Genomic DNA, 19,920 nt, shown 5'->3' with positions numbered 1-19,920 from the left:
ATTCAGTAGGAAAGCCACAGTTTAGAACTGCTTCTTTAGTGCCTTTTCCATGTCACTTTAAATTTCTTACCAGAACCTACTGGGAAAATACAGTTTCAGCCAAGAAGACAGTTAAAAAAACAAGAACTAAAACTGTCCCTCCATGTGATCTAGAATTTTTATTGGCCAAGTGTGATTGGACACACAAGGAATTTGTCTTGGTGCATATGCTCTCAGTGTACATAAAAGAAAAGATACGTTCATCAAGGTACAACATTTACAACACAATTGATGATCAATATATCAATATAAATCATAAGGATTGCCAGCAACAAGTTATAGTCATACAGTCATAAGTGGAAAGAGATTGGCGTTGGGAACTATGAAACAATTAATAGTAGTGCAGATTCAGTAAATAGTCTGACAGTGTTGAGGGAATTATTTGTTTAGCAGAGTGATGGCCTTCGGGAAAAAACTGTTCTTGTGTCTAGTTGTTCTGGTGTGCAGTGCTCTATAGCGTCGTGTTGAGGGTAGGAGTTGAAACAGTTTATGTCCAGGATGCAGTGATCTGCAAATATTTTCACGGCCCTCTTCTTGATTCGTGCAGTATACAGGTCCTCAATGGAAGGCAAGTTGGTAGCAATTATTTTTTCTGCAGTTCTAATTATCCTCTGAAGTCTGTGTTTTTCTTGTTGGGTTGCAGAACCGAACCAGACAGTTATAGAGGTGCAAATGACAGACTCAATAATTCCTCTGTAAAATTGGATCAGCAGCTCCTTGGGCAGTTTGAGCTTACTGAGTTGGCGCAGAAAGAACATTCTTTGTTGTCCTTTTTTAATGATGTTTTTGATGTTAGCTGTCCATTTGAGATCTTGCGATATGATAGAACCCAGAAATTTGAAGGTTTCTACTGTTGATACTGTGTTGTCAAGTATTGTGAGAGGTGGAAGTATGGAAGGGTTTTTCCTAAAGTCTACCACCATTTCTACAGTTTTGAGTGTGTTCAGTTCCAGATTGTTTTGGTTGCACCACAAGGCTAGTTGTTCGACCTCTCGTCTATATGCGGATTCGTCATTGTCTCGAATGAGACCAATCACTGGTCAAGTTAAGCTGATGGATCATTGGAGATGCAGTCATTGGTATACAGAGAGAAGAGAAGTGGGGAGAGCACACAGCCTTGGGGGGCCCCTGTGCTAATTGTACAGGTATTTGATGTGATTGATTGGTTATTTGATTGATTGATTGTACAGGTATTTGATTGATTGTACAGGTATTTGATTGATTGATTAAAAAAATTATACACTATCTCAAGACTCAGGATGTTTACATTACATAAAATAAAACATAGTTCTTCCTCTAAACATTACTTAAGAATAATAAAATAATGAGTGAAAAATGCAAAAGATATCAGCAAACCCCAACAAAGGCAGCCTAGATATTCCCAATTTCTAAATACTAAGAAGAACAGAACCTATCGCTGTATCAGAGACGGAGGTAGGAAGTGTGAAGGTAAAGTAGAGAAATCTGAATTGTTCCATCTCTGGAGCAAGCTCTGATGTTGGGAAAGGTGAAAGGAAAGAACAAAAGAGAGTGACCAGCAGCAAGGTGGATATGCTCAGTTACAGTGGGGATGATTCAGTCAGTTTTGGAAGACCTGAAAGACCAGATTAAGGACACATCATCCAGGAGAAAATCTGTCTATGTGGTTATTAAGGGTTTCCACTGACTTGATGGCACATGATTGATCAATCAACTATTTATTGAAATCAGTTTTGTCTGTGTTTCAGCTATTTGTTTTGGGGTTTTAACACATCTAGGAAATATTAGAAAAAATATTCTTTTGCCTACCCTTAATCTTCCTATTGAGATATACACCGTATTTTTCGGACTACAAGACGCACCTAGATTTAGAGGAAGAAAATAAGAAAGAAACAGTTTTTGGCCTCCGGGTGTCCCGTTTTCGTGTTCCCCAGCCCCAAAAGCACTTTGCAGGCCAAAAAAGAGGCCTGTTTTGGGTCTCCCAAACCCTCCGTACGTCCCTTTTTTGCAAAAAATGGATCCATTTTTGGCCCGCAGAGTGCTTCTCGGGGCTGGGGAGGGCGAAAACGGGGTGCGCGGAGAGTTCGGGGGCCAAAAAATGGCCCGTATTCAGTCTATAAGATGCAAGACTTTCCACCCACTTTTTTGGGGTGTGAAAAGTGTGTCTTACAGTCTGAAAAATATGGGTAGTTTACTTTTTGCCCTTTAAACCAGGGGTGAAATCCAGCAGGTTCTGACAGGTTCTAGAGAACCGGTAGTGGAAATTTTGAGCAGTTCGGAGAACTGGCAAATACCACCTCTGGCTGGCCCCAGAATAGGGTAGGAATGGAGATTTTGCAATATCCTTCGCCCAGGAGTGGGGTGGGAATGGAGATTTTGCAGTATCCTTCCCCTGCCACGCCCACCAAGCTACGCCTACAGAACCGGTAGTAAAAAAAAAATTGGATTTCACCACTGCTCTAAACTATTCTCTTGAAAAAAGGAAGAAAGAACACTAATTGGGAAAGTTCTTAGAAGATAAGAGAACAAGAAGTGTTAACTTTTTTTTTTACTGGAAATGTTGCTTGTTTTTCTGCTAGTCAGCCAGGAGGCAGAGAGGAATCACTTCTTGATTGTCAAGGAACAAAATGAAATGTCTAAAATGCAGGCTGCAGATACCTCATCTGCCATATCCAGAGCTCTTCCCCATTAATATCACTGCCAAATTAGGGGCTGATACTTTTAGTGATTGAAATAAATAATCGAAAAGCAGGTGGCATCTCTGGTAGTCTTGTGTGGCCCTGGCTAACCCACCCACCCCTAACTAGAGTTCATTCACCTTGGAAGGCACTCTCCTCCAAGAAACCTCAATCCAAAACATTTGGTAGTAATATCTACAGTGAAATAACGTTCTGTTTCTTTTCCGAATACTTTTCAGAACTAGGAGAAGCTAAGGGACATAGGATTGCTTTGGTTTCAACTTGGGAACAGTCCAGTGGTGGGTTTCAAATTTTTTTACTACTGGTTCTGTGGGTGTGGCATGGTTTGGTGGGCGTGGCAGGGGAAGGATACTGCAAAATCCCCATTCCTTCCCGATCAGTTGGGACTTGGGAGGCAGAGAATAGATGGAGGCGGGGCCAGTCAGAATTTTTACTATCGGTTCTCCGAACTACTCAAAATTTCTGCTACCGGTTTTCCAGAACTGGTCAGAACCTGCTGAAACCCACCTCTGGAACAGTCATGATTGGGGAAACTGGCTATGAAACCATGGGAACCAAAATAATTGTGCAAGAATACTAGAGGATCTAAGCCTAACTCGAAATAAGAAATAATTAAACTGGAGACATCTTTTAAAAAAAAAAAAAAAAAAAAGCTCCTAATTTATAAAAAGTCCCACCAACCACTGTCTATTTGTGTGTCTCTATCGGCTCTTAACCTGACCTTCCCTCTACACTATTCTGTATAATATACATAAATTAAGACATACTTAATTCAAGTCCCAGTTCCTAGTCAGTATGGCTGAAGGTTGTATCTGAAGATTGGAAGACTAAATATGCCTTGTACTATTAGCTGCAGCAATTAACATATTCAGAATAATTGTAACACTTCTCGTAATAAAGCACCCATTACAACCCATGAAGAAGTATTGATGCATATGTTGCTTCAAGACTATGCAGGTGTATATAAGTTAAAACTTCAAGTCTTATCATTGGTGAACATTGATCTGGCTGTGTTTCAGAAGCAATTAAGCTCTCTGGTCACAACAGTTAAATCATTGTACCAGAAAATATGGGGCACTGTTTTTAATTTCAAATTTGGCTCCACAAAAATAAATAAATAAATAAATAAATAAACATACATACATACATACATACATACATACATACATATATTCTGAGGTTTTCGCGGGTGTTTGTATGTAGGTCTTTGGTTATTTGGGTTTTCTCCCGCGTAAAATTGGAAGTGTCTTGGCGACGTTTGGACGAAGTCTCATTCATCATCTTCAGGCACAACCAAGCCCCCACCCAAACAGGACACCCCCCCAGCCAATCAGAGCACATAAAAACCCCCATCCAATCAGAGCACAGCCAAGCTCCCACCCAATCAGTTCAAACCCCCACTAGCAGTTAAAAAGGAAGAAACAGCTGCAATCACACATTGCTCCCAGAAGCACGAAGCCTGAAGATGATGAATGAGACTTTGTCGAAACATCGCCAAGACACTTCCAATTTTACGCGGGAGAAAACCCGAATAACCAAAGACCTACATACAAACACCCGCAAAAACCTCAGAATATATATATATATATATATATTCTGAGGTTTATATATATAATATATAAACTTGGAGGATAATTTTCTGAACTTGGAGGATAATTTTCTGAATTTTAGAAATAGAAAGGCTTTCCATAATAGTTTTCCCCTTATTAATGAATAATAATTAATCTCTACTTAGTGAAGATGTAGAGATTTTAGGTAACTACTGTTGAAATTTTTGTTCATATTATTCTCAGATGGGTCATATTAATTTGTGTCATGTAATGGGACATCTGGTATTAACTGCCTGTAGCTTTAATGCATTTTTTGGGTGGGCTATGAATTTCTTAACAATGAATCACCGGTCTTTCAAATTAGATTTGAAATAAATTCATGGTCATGATAGCTGAATTTTTCTAAATTTTTCAATTGCACATTTTACATGCAATAAAGCACAGATTGAGAGATTAAAAGATACCTTGAAATATAGAAGAATATGAATCATGAATATTTAATTATTTATATTTATTATTTGTATTTCTATAAAGGCCATCTCCTAAGGTTCCAGACAGTTTTTCATTATTCTTACATTATTAGACTAACTTTACAATGTATGCGAGTTCTCTGCCCCCATTACTTAAAATATAAGAATTAGGAAATCCTTCCCAATTTTGCAAAATTATCAGTTACCTGACTGGGCATCACAAAGCAACAAACCTTAGTTATGTCTTAGAATTACTGTGTTTTTATATACCATGGCGTTGTGTTCCTACCTGAACTGTTTGGGCTTAGTTACCTGGGTGAGGAGTTGAAAACTACTTATTCGGAATTTAAATGTTTTGAATTCTTAGCATAGCAAAATCCCTTGTAGAATAATTTAATAAATAATCCTGTATGTCCCTGCAGAAAATTGAATCTCCCATAAGCACCCCCACCCCTTATAAATAACTCATGTTGGCAAATATACCTAATGTTCTTTCCTCCTCCCATTTTCCTTACAACAACTCTGTGAAGTAGGTTGTACTGAAAGAGAGTGATTACTAGCCCAAAGTCACCCAGCTGGCTTTCATGCCTTAGGTGGGACCAGAAGTTACCATCTCTTTGTGCCTTCATCACCTGGTGCCTGGTGCCTTCATCACTGGAAATGGCACCAAAATAACTTTATTTCAACTAAATTAAACTACATCATCGTTTTTAATTTAGAAGGACTGCAGTTTTTATCTGTAGAATACTATGCACTGTCACAAGTTAATTTTAATGGTCTACCAAGTAGGTGATGCCTTTTTGTTTTACTGTGCAATAATAATAGGAAATGTCTAACTTTCCACTTATCCAAGTTCTGCCTTATAAATTAACATATTAAGAAGGCAAGAACATATATTAAGCAAATTGAATTACATTTAGAGTTGTAGCCATATCCATCACACAGAGTTTATTACTCTTCAGCAATAAATGAAAAATGCAAAGTAGGCTATGTTAAGCATAAGAGCACTTTCTTTTACAAATAAAACCCCTTGGATTCCGCATCTTTTTTTCTGTTCCAGTCCAGTTCTGTCACCTTGCTGTGTTTTATTCATTAAATGTTTTTTTAATTGTGAGTTTCTCAGAGTCATAGAATGTCAGGTGGCATGTAATGGATGGATGGATGGATGGATGGATGGATGGATGGATGGATGGATAGATAGATAGATAGATAGATAGATAGATAGATAGATAGATAGATAGATAGATAGATAGATCCAAAGAGCAGGTTTATGCAAGAAAATTCTTTTCTCCAAGTTCCTGCATAGTGTGTGGTCTGCTGCAATCTTATGCTGCAGGTACATAGCATGGCAAATCATGCCAAATATTTGGAATACAAAAAACTAAGTTTAGAAATAAATGAAGAATGCATAATTTAAAGATTCAAACAGTGTATTCTGCTAAGAACTTTTGTAATTAATGAACTTTTAAAATTTATTTTTAATCCATTTCACATAGTTAGTCATGACTACTAAAGTACAGTAGGAATCTAGACTATTATTATAGGTTATATATACATTATTATATCACACCTTTCCTTACCAGCGTTATGATTGTGTTTTAATTATACTATTTTGGTTTTTTTTATACATTTCAGTAAGTTTCAGCTTGCCTCAATGCTTGTTCTTGGCGCAATTTTACCTAATCTCAGCCAATCCACATTTTTCTTCTTCGACAGTTTGTTTGATTTGAAGTAAACCTCTGACTTCATTGATGGTTTTGATGGTGTTTCCACTGTTCAATTTTGTCTTCGGCCCTTTTCTTTACTAATCATGTTTTTAATCCTTTTTTTTTTTTTCTAACTGCAAAATGTCCAAATTCTTGTAGGCTTCATCCAGATAGCTCTTGATGGTTTGGCCATTCAACATTTCAATTCCATTAATGTTTATAATTATTATTATTGTGTTTGGTTGCATGGATTTGATTTGATTTGATTTGATCTGAGATATGCAGATGATGTTTAATAATATTAAAGGTAATACCAGGGGATGCAAGCTGTTCCAAGTAAAACTGCATTTTGCAATTTGTTGGTGGTGAGATTGTCAATGACAGTGGTGTTCAAGTAGTGCTCCAAATATTTTGGAATTGTAACTAAAGAACCTATTACTATTGGTAATACCAGATGATTATTTCCTGGTTTTCAACAAGTGAGCAATTTTTCTTCTAATAGTCCTGTGGTTGCTGGTCCTGGTTGCTCAGCCAATAGTTTTGAGTCCTGTGGCCCACTTATCACCATCCAGGAACCAAGGTGAAAAAAACGATGATTTTTTTTAAATTAAAAAAAATGGATTTTTAAAAATTTAAATTTGATTTTTTTATTATTTTTATCAAATTTATTTTAATAAAATGCTTTCGGAGTAAAAATATATCTAAAGATAGTTTTCTATTTAAGATACATAAATAATTTAGTTTATTCAGCATAAAATGGAACTTAGTTACATAGCATGAGGCTGTATATTCTGCAATATTTACATTTTTGGTAAACTCACTCAATCAATCCAAGCTCTGCAAGCTGAGATAACATGCACTGCATTGATGCATTCACACAATTTCACAGTAACCATGAGATAAATCATAAAACAAAGTTCGGGAATGTTCCTTTATCCCATTGTTTTGCAAATCTATATACACTAGAAACTGTATGATTGTTTGAAGAGAAATGCATCTGTACCACCAGGCTCTAAGTGTGAGGAGGAACGGCAGGCAATAAAAATGAAAGTGAAACCTTCTAAGCAGCTGATAAATATAATAATAAAGAGCAATTGTCATTTCAGATCCATCATGCTAGTGCCTGTTAGTGGGCATCCACTCACTCAGGTCCCTCACATTGTTGTGTCACTACCGCATCACCAGCCGTCCCATTAAAGTGAATGGGATGGTTGATGAGTCAACTGCGGGTCAGAGGAGGAGCCGCTGGGGGACAGAGATGACAGTTGCTCTTTAAAAATTACGATTTAAATTGGGTTGATTTAAATCAAGCCTTTTTACTAACAATTTAAATCGTGATTTAAATCAAGTCGATTTAAATCACGATTTAAATCATGATTTAAATCATTAGTAAAAAGGCTTGGTTTAAATCAACCCAAATCCACCCTGCCAGGAACTCCCAACACTAAGCACATTCCTTATCTGATCATGGTGACAATTTCCAGTTTCTCTAAGTTATGTCTCATCGTATTACTTATGAGAGCGAAACCTTTTTTCTGGATGCTGTGATCAGACCTGCCTTGTATCATCATTTTAATTATTCGGCCAATTATAAGTTCTTTAATGGATTTTTTATTTGTATTTATATGTATATTTTTATCTGGTTGTTAACCGCCCTGAGTCCCTAGGGAGATAGGGCGGTATAAAAATACGAAAAATAAATAAATAAAAATAAATAAATAAAATGTTTGACCTTCTGGAGTAGCTCCCATTCTACGCAAGCCCCACAATAATGTCAAGGTAATGGCTCAATGGAAGATTATTATCATTATGATTTCAATTATGATGGTGAAAGCTTTATTTAGTTAATTTTTTCTTTTAATTTGTAAATTTTTGAATCTACGACTCAAAAGAACAGCATAAAATACTTCTACTGTTAAAAGTTTTTGCAAGTAATGAATGCTGTGTGATCCAGGATGTATAATTTATCCAAGTGATATATAGCTTATTTCTTTCTGAGTGGTATAGTGTAGTGAATGTAAAAGAACACTGAAACCAAGGAATTGACATGAAGCACATGGTTTTATAGATACTTCTGTTGGAGATTCCAATTCTGCAATAAATAGCTCTCAATATCAGTTTGATATTCAGAAACCCTGGATGAATATCATGTGTCAGATGTATAATTATATAATTATAATTATATAAATAATTGCTACCAACCTGCCATCTATTGAGGACCTGTATACTGCACGAATCAAAAAGAGGGCTGTGAAAACACTTACACATACCTCACCTCCTGGACATAAACTGTTTCAACTCCTACCCTCAAAACGACGCTATAGAGCACTGCACACCATAACAACTAGACACAAGAACAGTTTTTTCCCAAATGCCATCACCCTGCAAATAATTCCCTCAATACTGTCAAACTATTTACTAAATCTGCACTACTATTAATCTTCTCATCTTTCCCATCACCCATCTCCTTCCACTTATGACTGTAACTTTGTTGCTTGTATCCTTATGATTTATACTATAATTGATTTTTTCCTGATTGCTTAATTGTAGCCTATGACTATCATTAAGTGTTGTAGCATTAAGTGTTAAATTTGCACCCTATGATTATCATTAAGTGTTGTAAGTGTTGTACCTTGATGAAGGTATCTTTTCTTTTATGTACACTGAGAGCATATGCACCAAGACAAATTCCTTGTGTGTCCAATCACACTTGGTCAATAAAAAATTCTATTCTATTCTATTCTATTCTATCTATACTTGTAGGTAACAATTCCCCTGGCACTAATAACTGATATTTTCCATTTAATACATGCTCACTCTCCAATAAAAATGTATCATGTATCAAAAATCCTGAAGAGACATCAGAATTCTTCTTGGGCCCACCTGCTTAAGACTTCTTGACCTTGCAATCAAAGCTTTAGAAATAACTGCCCCTATTCCTCATACCACTATTTGCCAAAGTCATCTCTAATTATAGTAGGGGCAGTGAAAACAAACAATCCACAATCATACTTTTAGTCCCTGGTCGATATTTCATTTTATAACTGGAAAAAAATAATATTGTCAATCATCTGGCAAGAGCTGTGGTGGCTCAGTGGTTACAGTGCAGTAATTGCCAGAATTCGATTCTCATCAGTTCAAGGTTGACTCAGCCTTCCATCTTTCTGAGGTCGGTGAAATGAGGACTCAGATTGTTGGGGGCAATGTAGAGAGGTCTGTAAAGCACTGTGAAGTGGTATGTAAGTCTAAGTGCTATTGCTATTATTTCCCACTGATGCTCTATCCTTTGTAATCAGTAGTGTAAATGGTTTATATTCAATTTCTGGCTTAAAGGTGTGGCTTTAGTGGCACAGCATCCACTTCTCTAAGGCCCAAAATCAAGCTAGTTCTTTCTTCTTTCCCAGCCATTTAATATTTTTTTCAGCATCAGTTAGTGGTATTTAAGTCTTGTCTATCATATCCGCATAAATATATAAATACAGCTCTCAATGCAGAATAAGAAGCCTCTGTTGCACAATAAAATGTAATGCAGAACTATTAATAATGAGATACCGTATATACTCGAATATAAGCCGATCCGAGTATAAGCCGAGGTCCCCAATTTTACCCCAAAAAACTGGGGTAAACTGGGGACTCGAGTATAAGCCGAGGGAGGGAAATGAGGCAGCTACCGGTCAGGGAAAGCCTCCCTCCCTCAGCCGAGAAGGCTGGCGGCTCCCGCCCGCCCTCTCACTGCACCGCAGGGCTTCCCGCTAATGCAAAAGCCCGGCAAGTTTGCACCATCCGTATAATGTGAAAAAGAAAAAAAACTCGAGTATAAGCCGTATATACTCGAGTATAAGCCGAGGGGACGTTTTTCAGCACAAAAAACATGCTGAAAAACTCGGCTTATACTCGAGTATATACGGTATTTCATATTTTCAGAATAATTTGGGGGTCTGCTTCTGTTCATTTTCTTTCTAGGAGAGACTGTACCAGAGAGAAATATAGGGTAATGAAAGAATTAAGGCTCAAAAATAACGTATCATTTTCCTATCATAAGCCACTGGTGGTTCTATAGTTGCCACATGGTTATGATCAGCTGCAAACCTGAGATTAAATGCCTTCTAAAAAAAGAAAGTTTGCTTTCCCTAATTCACATTTATCAAATTAAACTTTACAGTACTATATAACTATACTATATACTATAAACTATGGTACAGGCTGCAAGTTACTTTGAAGCTCTTCTGATATACTCTTAAAAACAATGAACTCATCCAAATAAAATTGAATCTCTTTTCAGTGTTTTAGATTTTTGGCATTTTTAAATAATATGCTGCGTGCTGAAACAAATCCATAGGGAGACTGTTTAAAATAGACAAGTTTCTCATGTAATAAACACAGTAAGGTCTTTATTAATTTTCTGAAAAACAACTTGCTGGTATGCACTCGGCAAATCAAGAATACAAAACATCTTTGACCTTTGCAATTCTACAAATGCATTTTATTTGTAGAACAGATAACATTGCATTACAATAAACTCATTTTCTCTGTTAAATCCATATAAAGATGGATACTCCTGTTTTAGTTTTTTTTTTATCACTACAGCAGGTAAAACCCATTCTGCATCAGTAATATCCCTCTGCATCAAATCCTTTATATCTTTTGACCTAGGCCTCTCAATGTTGAAAGTTCTTTTGTACACAAACATCCCTTCTTTTTCCATTGTTTAAAAGAACTAACCTATGGGAACAGTCCAATTCCTTTTCATGTCAGCACCACTGAAATTGATGCTTGTCCCATAAGAGTCTTTAACCAGGCGAAACATGTCTTTCCATATCCCAGTATTTAATTCAGCAAATACGTTTCTAAATTAGAAATATCCGTTGAGTCCAATAGACCTGTACGTGGTAGGGATTTTTTTTTATGAATTTTGTGAATTCGCTGTAAGGACATAAACGTTTAAGATTTCCCAAAATCTTAAGGCCATTGTTTTTCCTGCTTGAATGGAAGCCACTTGTTACCCTGCAGTTGTTTCTAGCACAGAGAGAGGTAGAGAGAGCAAAGTTTCTTTCTAGGAAGTTTCACATAACTACCTAGTTGATTTGATGATTTTCCTTACAAGATTTGAGCTTGAAAACTGGGCATGGAGCCCTTCCCTCCTTTATTTTTCAATAGATGGAGGAGTTAAGGTATTACTTCTGAGTTTCCCAGTTCTACATCAGAATCCAATACCCCTTTGCATTAGCTAAGAGGATGCTAAAAATGCATCTATCCAGAAAATGACAGCTAATAAAATTCTAAGTGTGCTAGTACTACTTGGGAGATGCTTTGTTGAATTAGATGGAAAACATGCGTAAACATTATTTTTGGAACAAGATTTTGATCTCATCAAAAGGTCCAGAATATAGTGCAATTGTTAGTTTTAAAATACTGAGACTTGGAAGGATTTCAATACAGAACAGTATATAAAGGATTGACATAGGTTGAGTATATTAACAAATGTTATTCTTACTGGGAAATCATTACTTATCTTGGAAGTAATTTAAATGGAAGTAACCACATCAGTGTCTAAGATGTGCACATACAATTGTATTTAGGGAGACATATTTCCAAAGAAATATAAGATTGAAATATCAATACAATAGAATTAGAACAATCTTATTTATTGGCCACATGTCTTAAAAAAATGAAAATAGCTTACAAGCTCATAATGTAAAAGAAAAGTGTTTCACCAGCAGAATTGATTTATGGGTCCATGAGTGGGGCATCTGTAAAAAAAAAAAGGACCACTATAAATATGCATGTCCTCCTTTCCAAATCTAATTTTGGATTAATTTCTCCCATAATAACTGAGTTCTAAGTTGGTAAAAGCTGATTTAATATTATTTTAGTGATTTTATTCATTTTTCTTCTCTGATGTTTTATGTAAGTTTATTCTGAAAGAAGGATTTAGGTAATAGTGGTAATATATGTCTATAAATATAGGGACGCGGTGGTTCAGGGGCTAGGACGTTGAGCTTGTCGATTGAAAGGTCGGCAGCTCAGCGGTTCGAATCCCTAGTGCTGCCGTGTAACAGGGTGAGCTCCCGTTACTTGTCCCAGCTTCTGCCAACCTAGCAGTTTCGAAAGCACGTAAAAATGCAAGTAGAAAAAATAGGGACCACCTTTGGTGGGAAGGTAACAACGTTCCGTGCACTTTTGGCATTGAGTCATGCTGGCCACATGACCACAGAGACATCTTCGGACAGTGCTGGCTCTTCGGCTTTGAAACGGAGATGAGCACCGCCCCCTAGAGTCGGCAACGACTAGCACGTATGTGCGAGGGGAACCTTTATCTTTACCTTTATGTCTATAAATTCTTAAATTCACATCAAGAATTTTTAAAAATAACCCTGTCATTCGTGGCTGACTGTTGAAAATTGCTTCTTGAAAACAGAAACCAGAGTATTGACAAAACTAAAATAGGTTTTGATTTTGTGAACAACAGTTTTTCTGGAGTAGTATTTCCAAGTGAAAACAGCACATTGAATGCATTGGCTTGCTTATTGAAATATTATGATATATTTCCCCATGGGTAGCAAAAATTACATCATCAAATCCAAAGGCCACTTACCATTTTGACTATTGGCATCATCAGAAGTTCAAGGACTTTTTGTTTAGTTAGATCTTGCTGCAGAATAATCTACGTATAGATTTGATTACTAGATGCAATGAACAAACATTTAATACAAAACCAAAAAATGCAAAATAAGAAACTACTAGCCTATCTTTTTTAACACTGGGTTGGAATAAATACGAGAACAAAACTATCTGGAAAATGAAGAAGGTGCAATTTTACTTGAAATGCAGTTATAATCATGTACTTCCTCTAAGGAAATCTTGTAGGTGGCTCTGGAAAAAAATTTTGGGTCATGCATTATGTTCATCTGAAAAGAAGTGGAGTTATTATTCTTCCTGGAAAGGAGGCACTACCATTTTTTAAAATAATAATTAGCATAATTTTTCTCCTGTTTGGAGAGACAGTCGTGTCTTTGAAGATACTGCACACAAGCCTCCATCATATCCATTATTATTTCTGTCAACCAACAAAAAGTTGTGTTTAATATGTTTTGCAAATAAAAGGTCAAGCAAGTCCATGTATAAATCCATTGGGAAAAAGATCAAAGCAGTTTTTAAAAGAAAAAGTAGCTTAAGAAAAACAGAGATCCATCCTCTTACATGTTTTTGGTTTTTTTATTTTATTTCATTAAATTTACTATAGACATGTTTACCTTACCATCTCTCATAGAATAGTGGTTTGCTACTTTGCAATGTTGGACAACTGATTTTATCAAATGAGTCCATATTTTATATTTTATATTTACTGATACACAACATTATCTATGTATTTCCATTGGGTAGCAAAAAAAACCCTGATTGCCAAAAACAGAAAATTGAATTTTTTTATTTGAATAAATAATGTCACTTTCCTACCCATACAAGCTACCATTCTTCAATTGTTCAATTTTCCACTGAAAATAGTTATTAATTTATTGTGTTAATTTCTTATCTGGTTGGAATCTTTTTGTAGGGAGTATCCATAACATTATCAGCACTTCAAGAGAAGGATTATCCAGTGATTTGTATGGTAAGATGTAAATTCTATAAAGCTATACTTTATCAGTCTTTCAAGTTGTGGCATTAAAAGGCACACAAACACATCTAGACATGCAAAGCTGCATTTATTATAGTTCTGGCATTTCAGACACCATTTTGACTACAACAAGATGAATCAGTAAACCTAAATAAATCAGGAGTTTTCAAATTTTAGGATGCTGTAATTGTCCCCCCACCCCCGCCCCATGAAAAATGAACCTTCCTCTTCTCCTCATAAATAAACCTAGTGATTTCAATGGGGCAAGAAATAAACATCCTCCATATGCCTTCAGTAATTAAGTTTAGTTTCCCTAGGTCCCAGGGCTAATGTGCTTTATGATTTTCTCTGTCTTAAGGGAATCCAGTCATGGGTAGGCACCAGGGGTGAAATGCTACCGGTTCGGACCGGTTCTCTTAAACCGGTAGTTAAAAATGCTATCGGTTCAGGTGAACCAGTATTTCCGATGATCAGCTGGGCGACAATCAGCTGTGATGCACGATTTATATTAGCTAGAATCGTCAGATTTCCTGCTTTCTAACTAATCTAAATTGTGTGGCACAGTGGATTCCCCCACTGTTCTACTTACTTTTGCAGACTCTGAAGGCTTCAAACTGTTCCTTTTTTAGCTCTGCGCAGGCGCACCTCAAGCACGCATGTTTGTAAAGTGTGTATGCATGAGCGAAGTGCGCAATCGGTAGCAGACTTACAGAACCGATAGCAGACTTCAGAGGATTTCACCGTTGGTAGGCACACTGAATATAAGGAGGTCTGCAAGAAAGTGTTGTGTCTCGCCCAATCTCACCACAGCCGGGGCCTGCTTATCTGCTTCCGAACACGGAGGAATGTTCTAGTATGCCTCCCGGCCCCAGCCCTGGCTCCATGCCCAGACAGGCTGAAGAGGAGGAAATATCTCCAGCCCCCAGCTCTGGCTCCATGCCCAGGCAAACGGAGCAACTAGACCCCTCCCCCTCCTCCACAGCATGTGAGCCTGAGGGAGGTCTATTGCCAACAGCTGCCGACTGGAGTGACCCTCGCGTCAGAAGACTTGATAGGCGGAGGCAACAGAAGGAAGGGAGGGGCAGGCCTGGATAAGTGCTGAGTCAAGGAGCCACACCCCATGGCCTATATAAAGGATCTGCTTTCTGGCATTCTCTGAGTCAGGCAAAGTCTAAACATATCTTGCTGAAGTCACTTTCTGATCTCCTGCCTGCCCTGAGGACTTTGCTAGGACTTTGGCAGAGCTGCAGAGGCACGCCTGATTCGGATTTCCCTGACCCGGCCGTCAGCGGAGGAGTGGGACACGACAGACAGGTTGCAGAACTGATAGGCCACATTCTTACTCTGCCTGGGCAGGCATTTTCCAACTAAAGCAAGCCATTAGTAAGCTGCCTCAGTATTTCCAACGCTCCTCAAATGTGCTGGTGGATACCCACCTACAATTTGAGAATCCCTGCAGTAGATTGGAGATTCATTCTTTCTTTCTTTCTTTCTTTCTTTCTTTCTTTCTTTCTTTCTTTCTTTCTTTCTTTCTTTGTTAAATGACCATAGAAAAGAATTTCAAAAAGAAAAATGAGAAAAGGGTAGAAGAAAATCAAACTTCTACTTTTTTAGAATAGAATAGAATTTTTTACTGGCCAAGTGTGATTGGACACACAAGGAATTTGTCTTGGTGCATATGCTCTCAGTTTACATAAAAGAAAAGATACCTTCATCAAGGTACAACATTTACAACACAAATGATGGTCAATATATCAATATAAATCATAAGGATTGCCAGCAACAAAGTTACAGTCATACAGTCATAAGTGGAAAGAGATTGGTGATGGGAACGATGAGAAGATTAATAGTAGTACAGATTTAGTAAATAGTTTGACAGTGTTGAGGGAATTATTTGTTTAGCAGAGTGATGGCCTTTGGAAAAAAACTGTTCTTGTGTCTAGTTGTTCTGGTGTGCAGTGCTCTATAGTGTCGTTTTGAGGGTAGGAGTTGAAACAGTTTATGTCCTGGATGTGAGGGATCTGTAAATATTTTCACGGCCCTCTTCTTGATTCGTGCAGTATACAGGTCCTCAATGGAAGGCAGGTTGGTAGCAATTATTTTTTCTGCAGTTCTAATTATCCTCTGAAGTCTGTGTCTTTCTTGTTGGGTTGCAGAACTGAACCAGACAGTTATAGAGGTGCAAATGACAGACTCAATAATTCCTCTGTAGAACTGAATCAGCAGCTCCTTTTTTTGAAAGTAATAATATCAGTAACAACAGTAAATTTATATTTATTACACTATTTGTAATGTGTATTTTTCTCATTCATGATGTTCATAAATTATTTCATGGTATTATTCCCTTATACTTCTAAATTGATAGTTCCCTGCCATTGTTCAGGGATTTTTTTTTAATAAAAGTCATGCCACTGAAATGATTTCAATGAAGTTTATTTTAAGTTGAATGTACTTTTCACATTAAGCAGAATATTAAGATTCAGAACTAGTTACCTTTACAATTTTTTCATACTTGGTAAAATAATTGATTTTTTAACTTCTAATATATTGCATTAGATACTTTCTTCCTTTTGGTAAAATAAATAAATAAATCTAAATGCCAGATATTTGGCACCAGTAGCATCTTACGTAAGTCCTAGAAGCAAAAGCTGGAATGGATTGGTAATTTGAAAAGTACAATAGATACCAATATATTAAATGGAGTAATTATTTATTTGCATAGACTCTTAGAACCAAGATGAATTTGTTTCTGCAGAATCTTAGAACAAAGAGAGATGTGAACAAAAACTGAAGTTTGATAAGAGTCCTTTCTCGTGTATTATTACGAAGAAGAGCTTTCAATGAAATGCTAGTTACATGATGGCAAAATGGAAATTGCCCGTTGAAATTTGCTGAAGGTCTTGAGCGTGTAAATATTCTCCTTTCTTTTTAAAAGTTCACCATGTACCCTTTGCTATTCCCCCTGGCTTGCTCTCTCTTTAAATATAGTGCTCTTTTGAAAGTAACATTTATCAGGATCCAAGATCCTTTGTCATCTGAAAAGACAGTTCTGCTTATACTCACCAACAATTTCTCTAGGTTGCTCCAGGCCACAGCAATGCTTCATGTCCCACCCCAAAATATGTCTTTTCCTAGGAACAACTTTCGGTAGGAACAGAAAAAGCTACATTGTTGCCAAATGAAAATTCTATGTCCCATCTCTAGACCAGTCTATTATTTGTGGAAGAGCATTTCCTCATGAACTGCAAATGTTACAATTTTAAAACTCTAGAATTCAGTGCCTACTTTTTGACTTTCTTTGCTCTTACAATGTTCCACTTCATTTACCCCCTACCAAACAGTGGTAGGTTAAGATAATGTGTGTTTGCTATGTTACTACAAATGGTGCTTCGGAAATGGCTGAATGCAAGCGCTTGCTTCATAATAGAACAATGTTTTCAACTAACTGAGAAGGCGTGAAATAATACCGCCTTGAATATTTAATTTTTAAAAATGCAGCTAAAATTTTGCCAGATTTCTGTACTCTCAGAATAAAGTTTGGCCATTTTTAATTATATTTATTGTATTGTATGATCCTGGCCTTCTGATAATGTCTCCCTCCTGAAAATATTGCTGGCATTGTTCTTGCCCCATTGAACAGAATATAGATGTCATCGTTTTCTAGGCCCAAAGTTGACACCACAGTTTTTCTCTGAATTTTTTTGTGTGAACTGGCCCACTGAAACAATGGGGCACAATTGTTTTGTGTTGTTTCCTTTGTGCAATATATTCCTCTGATGTTGGCAGTCAAACTGCTCTTTCTTATTGCAGGTTTTGGTCTATGCTGTATTTCAGTAGTTATGCATATTGTTCTTACAGTTTGTTCTTAATTCCATTCTCTTCCAAATAATGTTGCATTCTTTAATTATCATGTGGCAGGAATCGTAGTAATCAAGGATGTAAAAAAGATTCTTATTCCTCAGTGGTTGTGGCAAAACATGTGTACTCTTGGAAATTATAATTTTATATGTGAAAATATGGTATAAATTCTTGACTTTTAAATCTGTAGAAGACCAAACTCATTTTAGATATGTTATAAATGTTAGCTGATCAGAAGGTGACTGATTATGTTTATGTTCACCTTTTGTTTGTACAGTATATGTCTGTTTGTATTGTTTTAATAGATAGTACATGAATGGCTTCTTAATAGGTTTTTAAATATACTTGAACTTGTAATTCATGGTAGCTGTACATTACATTGGCAGCTGTAGAGCTCACTTATGAGATTAATTTCCTATGAATGTCATAGAATTTACTATTCAAAGATGAATTACGTTGAGAATAATCTTGTTATATCTGTGATAAAAAATCCTTTAGTCATTATAATGATCATTCTTAATGGAATATAGAATATAGCTTTAACCAAGATTGTCTTTGCTACTAAGTTGACTTTTGCTTCTGCTTTCATGTTTGTAAACAGTGATTTGCTTATGATGTAAACATGCAGTTATCATTAAACATAAATTTCGGTGCAGTTAGCTGTCTACAATAATAGAAATAATGATTCAATTTTCTGTCTCTTATTTTTTAATTCAATTTGGTTGACTCTACAGGTGTGAAATTTGCTTTCTCTATTCATACTAGTTTGCTCCATAATTATCAGTTTATTGTTTAGATACTTTTTCTATCAAATCTAACATGTAGTTAAAAAAACATTTAAAAAATTCAAGTTCTTGGTTCTATTTCCTATCATGGAAAAGTAGGAAGATGATGAAAATGTAATCAGGAGAGATCACTGGAAGAGATATTTGAATATGAATTTTATGAATTTTAGCATGACAGTAAGGGGAATCTTGTTAGTTTTGTTGTTCTTGATCTGAGCACATTTATGAGCCAGGGCACAGTACTAAGCACATTAGGAGTGAATAATTTGCAGAGTCGTAATGGTTGTTATGCTAACGGACTTTAACTAAGGTCTGCTCAATTATCTTAGTAAAAGTTTTATGGGTACATCCCAACATATAAAATATAAGATTGGTTCTCTCCCTATCTTTAGATGCCCATCCCGAATGCACATTAGTACACTGTATGTACATTGAGTATACAGCACGTAGACAACAGAGGAGAGATCCAACTCTGCTCTGCACAGCATAGCATGAGTTTATTTGTGATAAAATAAAGTTTTAATTGCATTTGTGATATAGTGGCCAAAACTCAGCAAAACATGTACTATCCTTATTTTTAAGTGCTAGAAGTGAGTTAGATAAAAAGAAAAGAAATAAAAGTTGAATGCAATTGGAGTGCAGTATTTAGATCTTGTTTGTGGTGAAACGAGAAGAGGGTCAGGAATGCATTGGTGATGAATGAATGTGGATTGAATACAAACATGAATGATGGTTCTGAAGGAAGTACAGTACATTGAGACACAGGTAGTCCTTGTTTAGCAACCACAATTGGAGCTTGCCATAAATGTGAGGGGATTGGTTGTAACTGCGAGCTGTCACAAATGAGGATGACCTGTAGTTTTGACATAAACAGAGAATATATTAAGATCAACCTGGGAAAAACAGTATTTGAAGAGAGAGGGAATGGGTTGGGAGGAAGGAAAAGTTCAAGAGAGTCATAGATGAATGAAGTTGGCAAGATTCTAAAAAAAAAATGAGAGAGAGCGAGAAGAAGTTTAAAGAACAAAAGGCAGTATAGGAAGCAGGGAAAGGACTTGATGAAAGTGAGTATGGCCTGAAGTTGCATAGTGAGAGATAGTATTACACACTTTATTTTGTTTCCTATATATCATTCCCATTTTATACTTTGCCGTTTCTTACCATTATCTTTGAAGTGAATAATGTGCTAGATAAGCATGTATGTATGCAGTATACAGAA

At 36.4% G+C, this 19,920-nt stretch overlaps 1 protein-coding gene across 3 annotated transcripts in view; it reads left to right on the top strand.

Annotated features, from left to right (window-relative positions):
* The window catches only part of RAD18 (RAD18 E3 ubiquitin protein ligase), a 135,335-nt gene that overhangs the window by 109,429 nt on the left and 5,986 nt on the right, over positions 1–19,920 (top strand). The window contains exon 13 of one of the 3 annotated variants that reach the window (XM_058168310.1): positions 13,996–14,052. The exons of the other annotated variants lie outside the window; for them this stretch is intronic. Coding sequence (XP_058024293.1) covers positions 13,996–14,008 — 13 coding nt within the window. The 3' untranslated portion in view covers positions 14,009–14,052. Of the gene's footprint in view, positions 1–13,995; positions 14,053–19,920 lie in introns of those variants that run through there. 3 annotated transcript variants of the gene reach the window in all.

The sequence above is a fragment of the Ahaetulla prasina genome, chromosome 2 (genome assembly GCF_028640845.1).
Source record: "Ahaetulla prasina isolate Xishuangbanna chromosome 2, ASM2864084v1, whole genome shotgun sequence".
Taxonomy (NCBI): Eukaryota; Metazoa; Chordata; class Lepidosauria; order Squamata; family Colubridae; genus Ahaetulla; species Ahaetulla prasina.
This window is presented reverse-complemented; position numbering and strand designations above follow the sequence as displayed.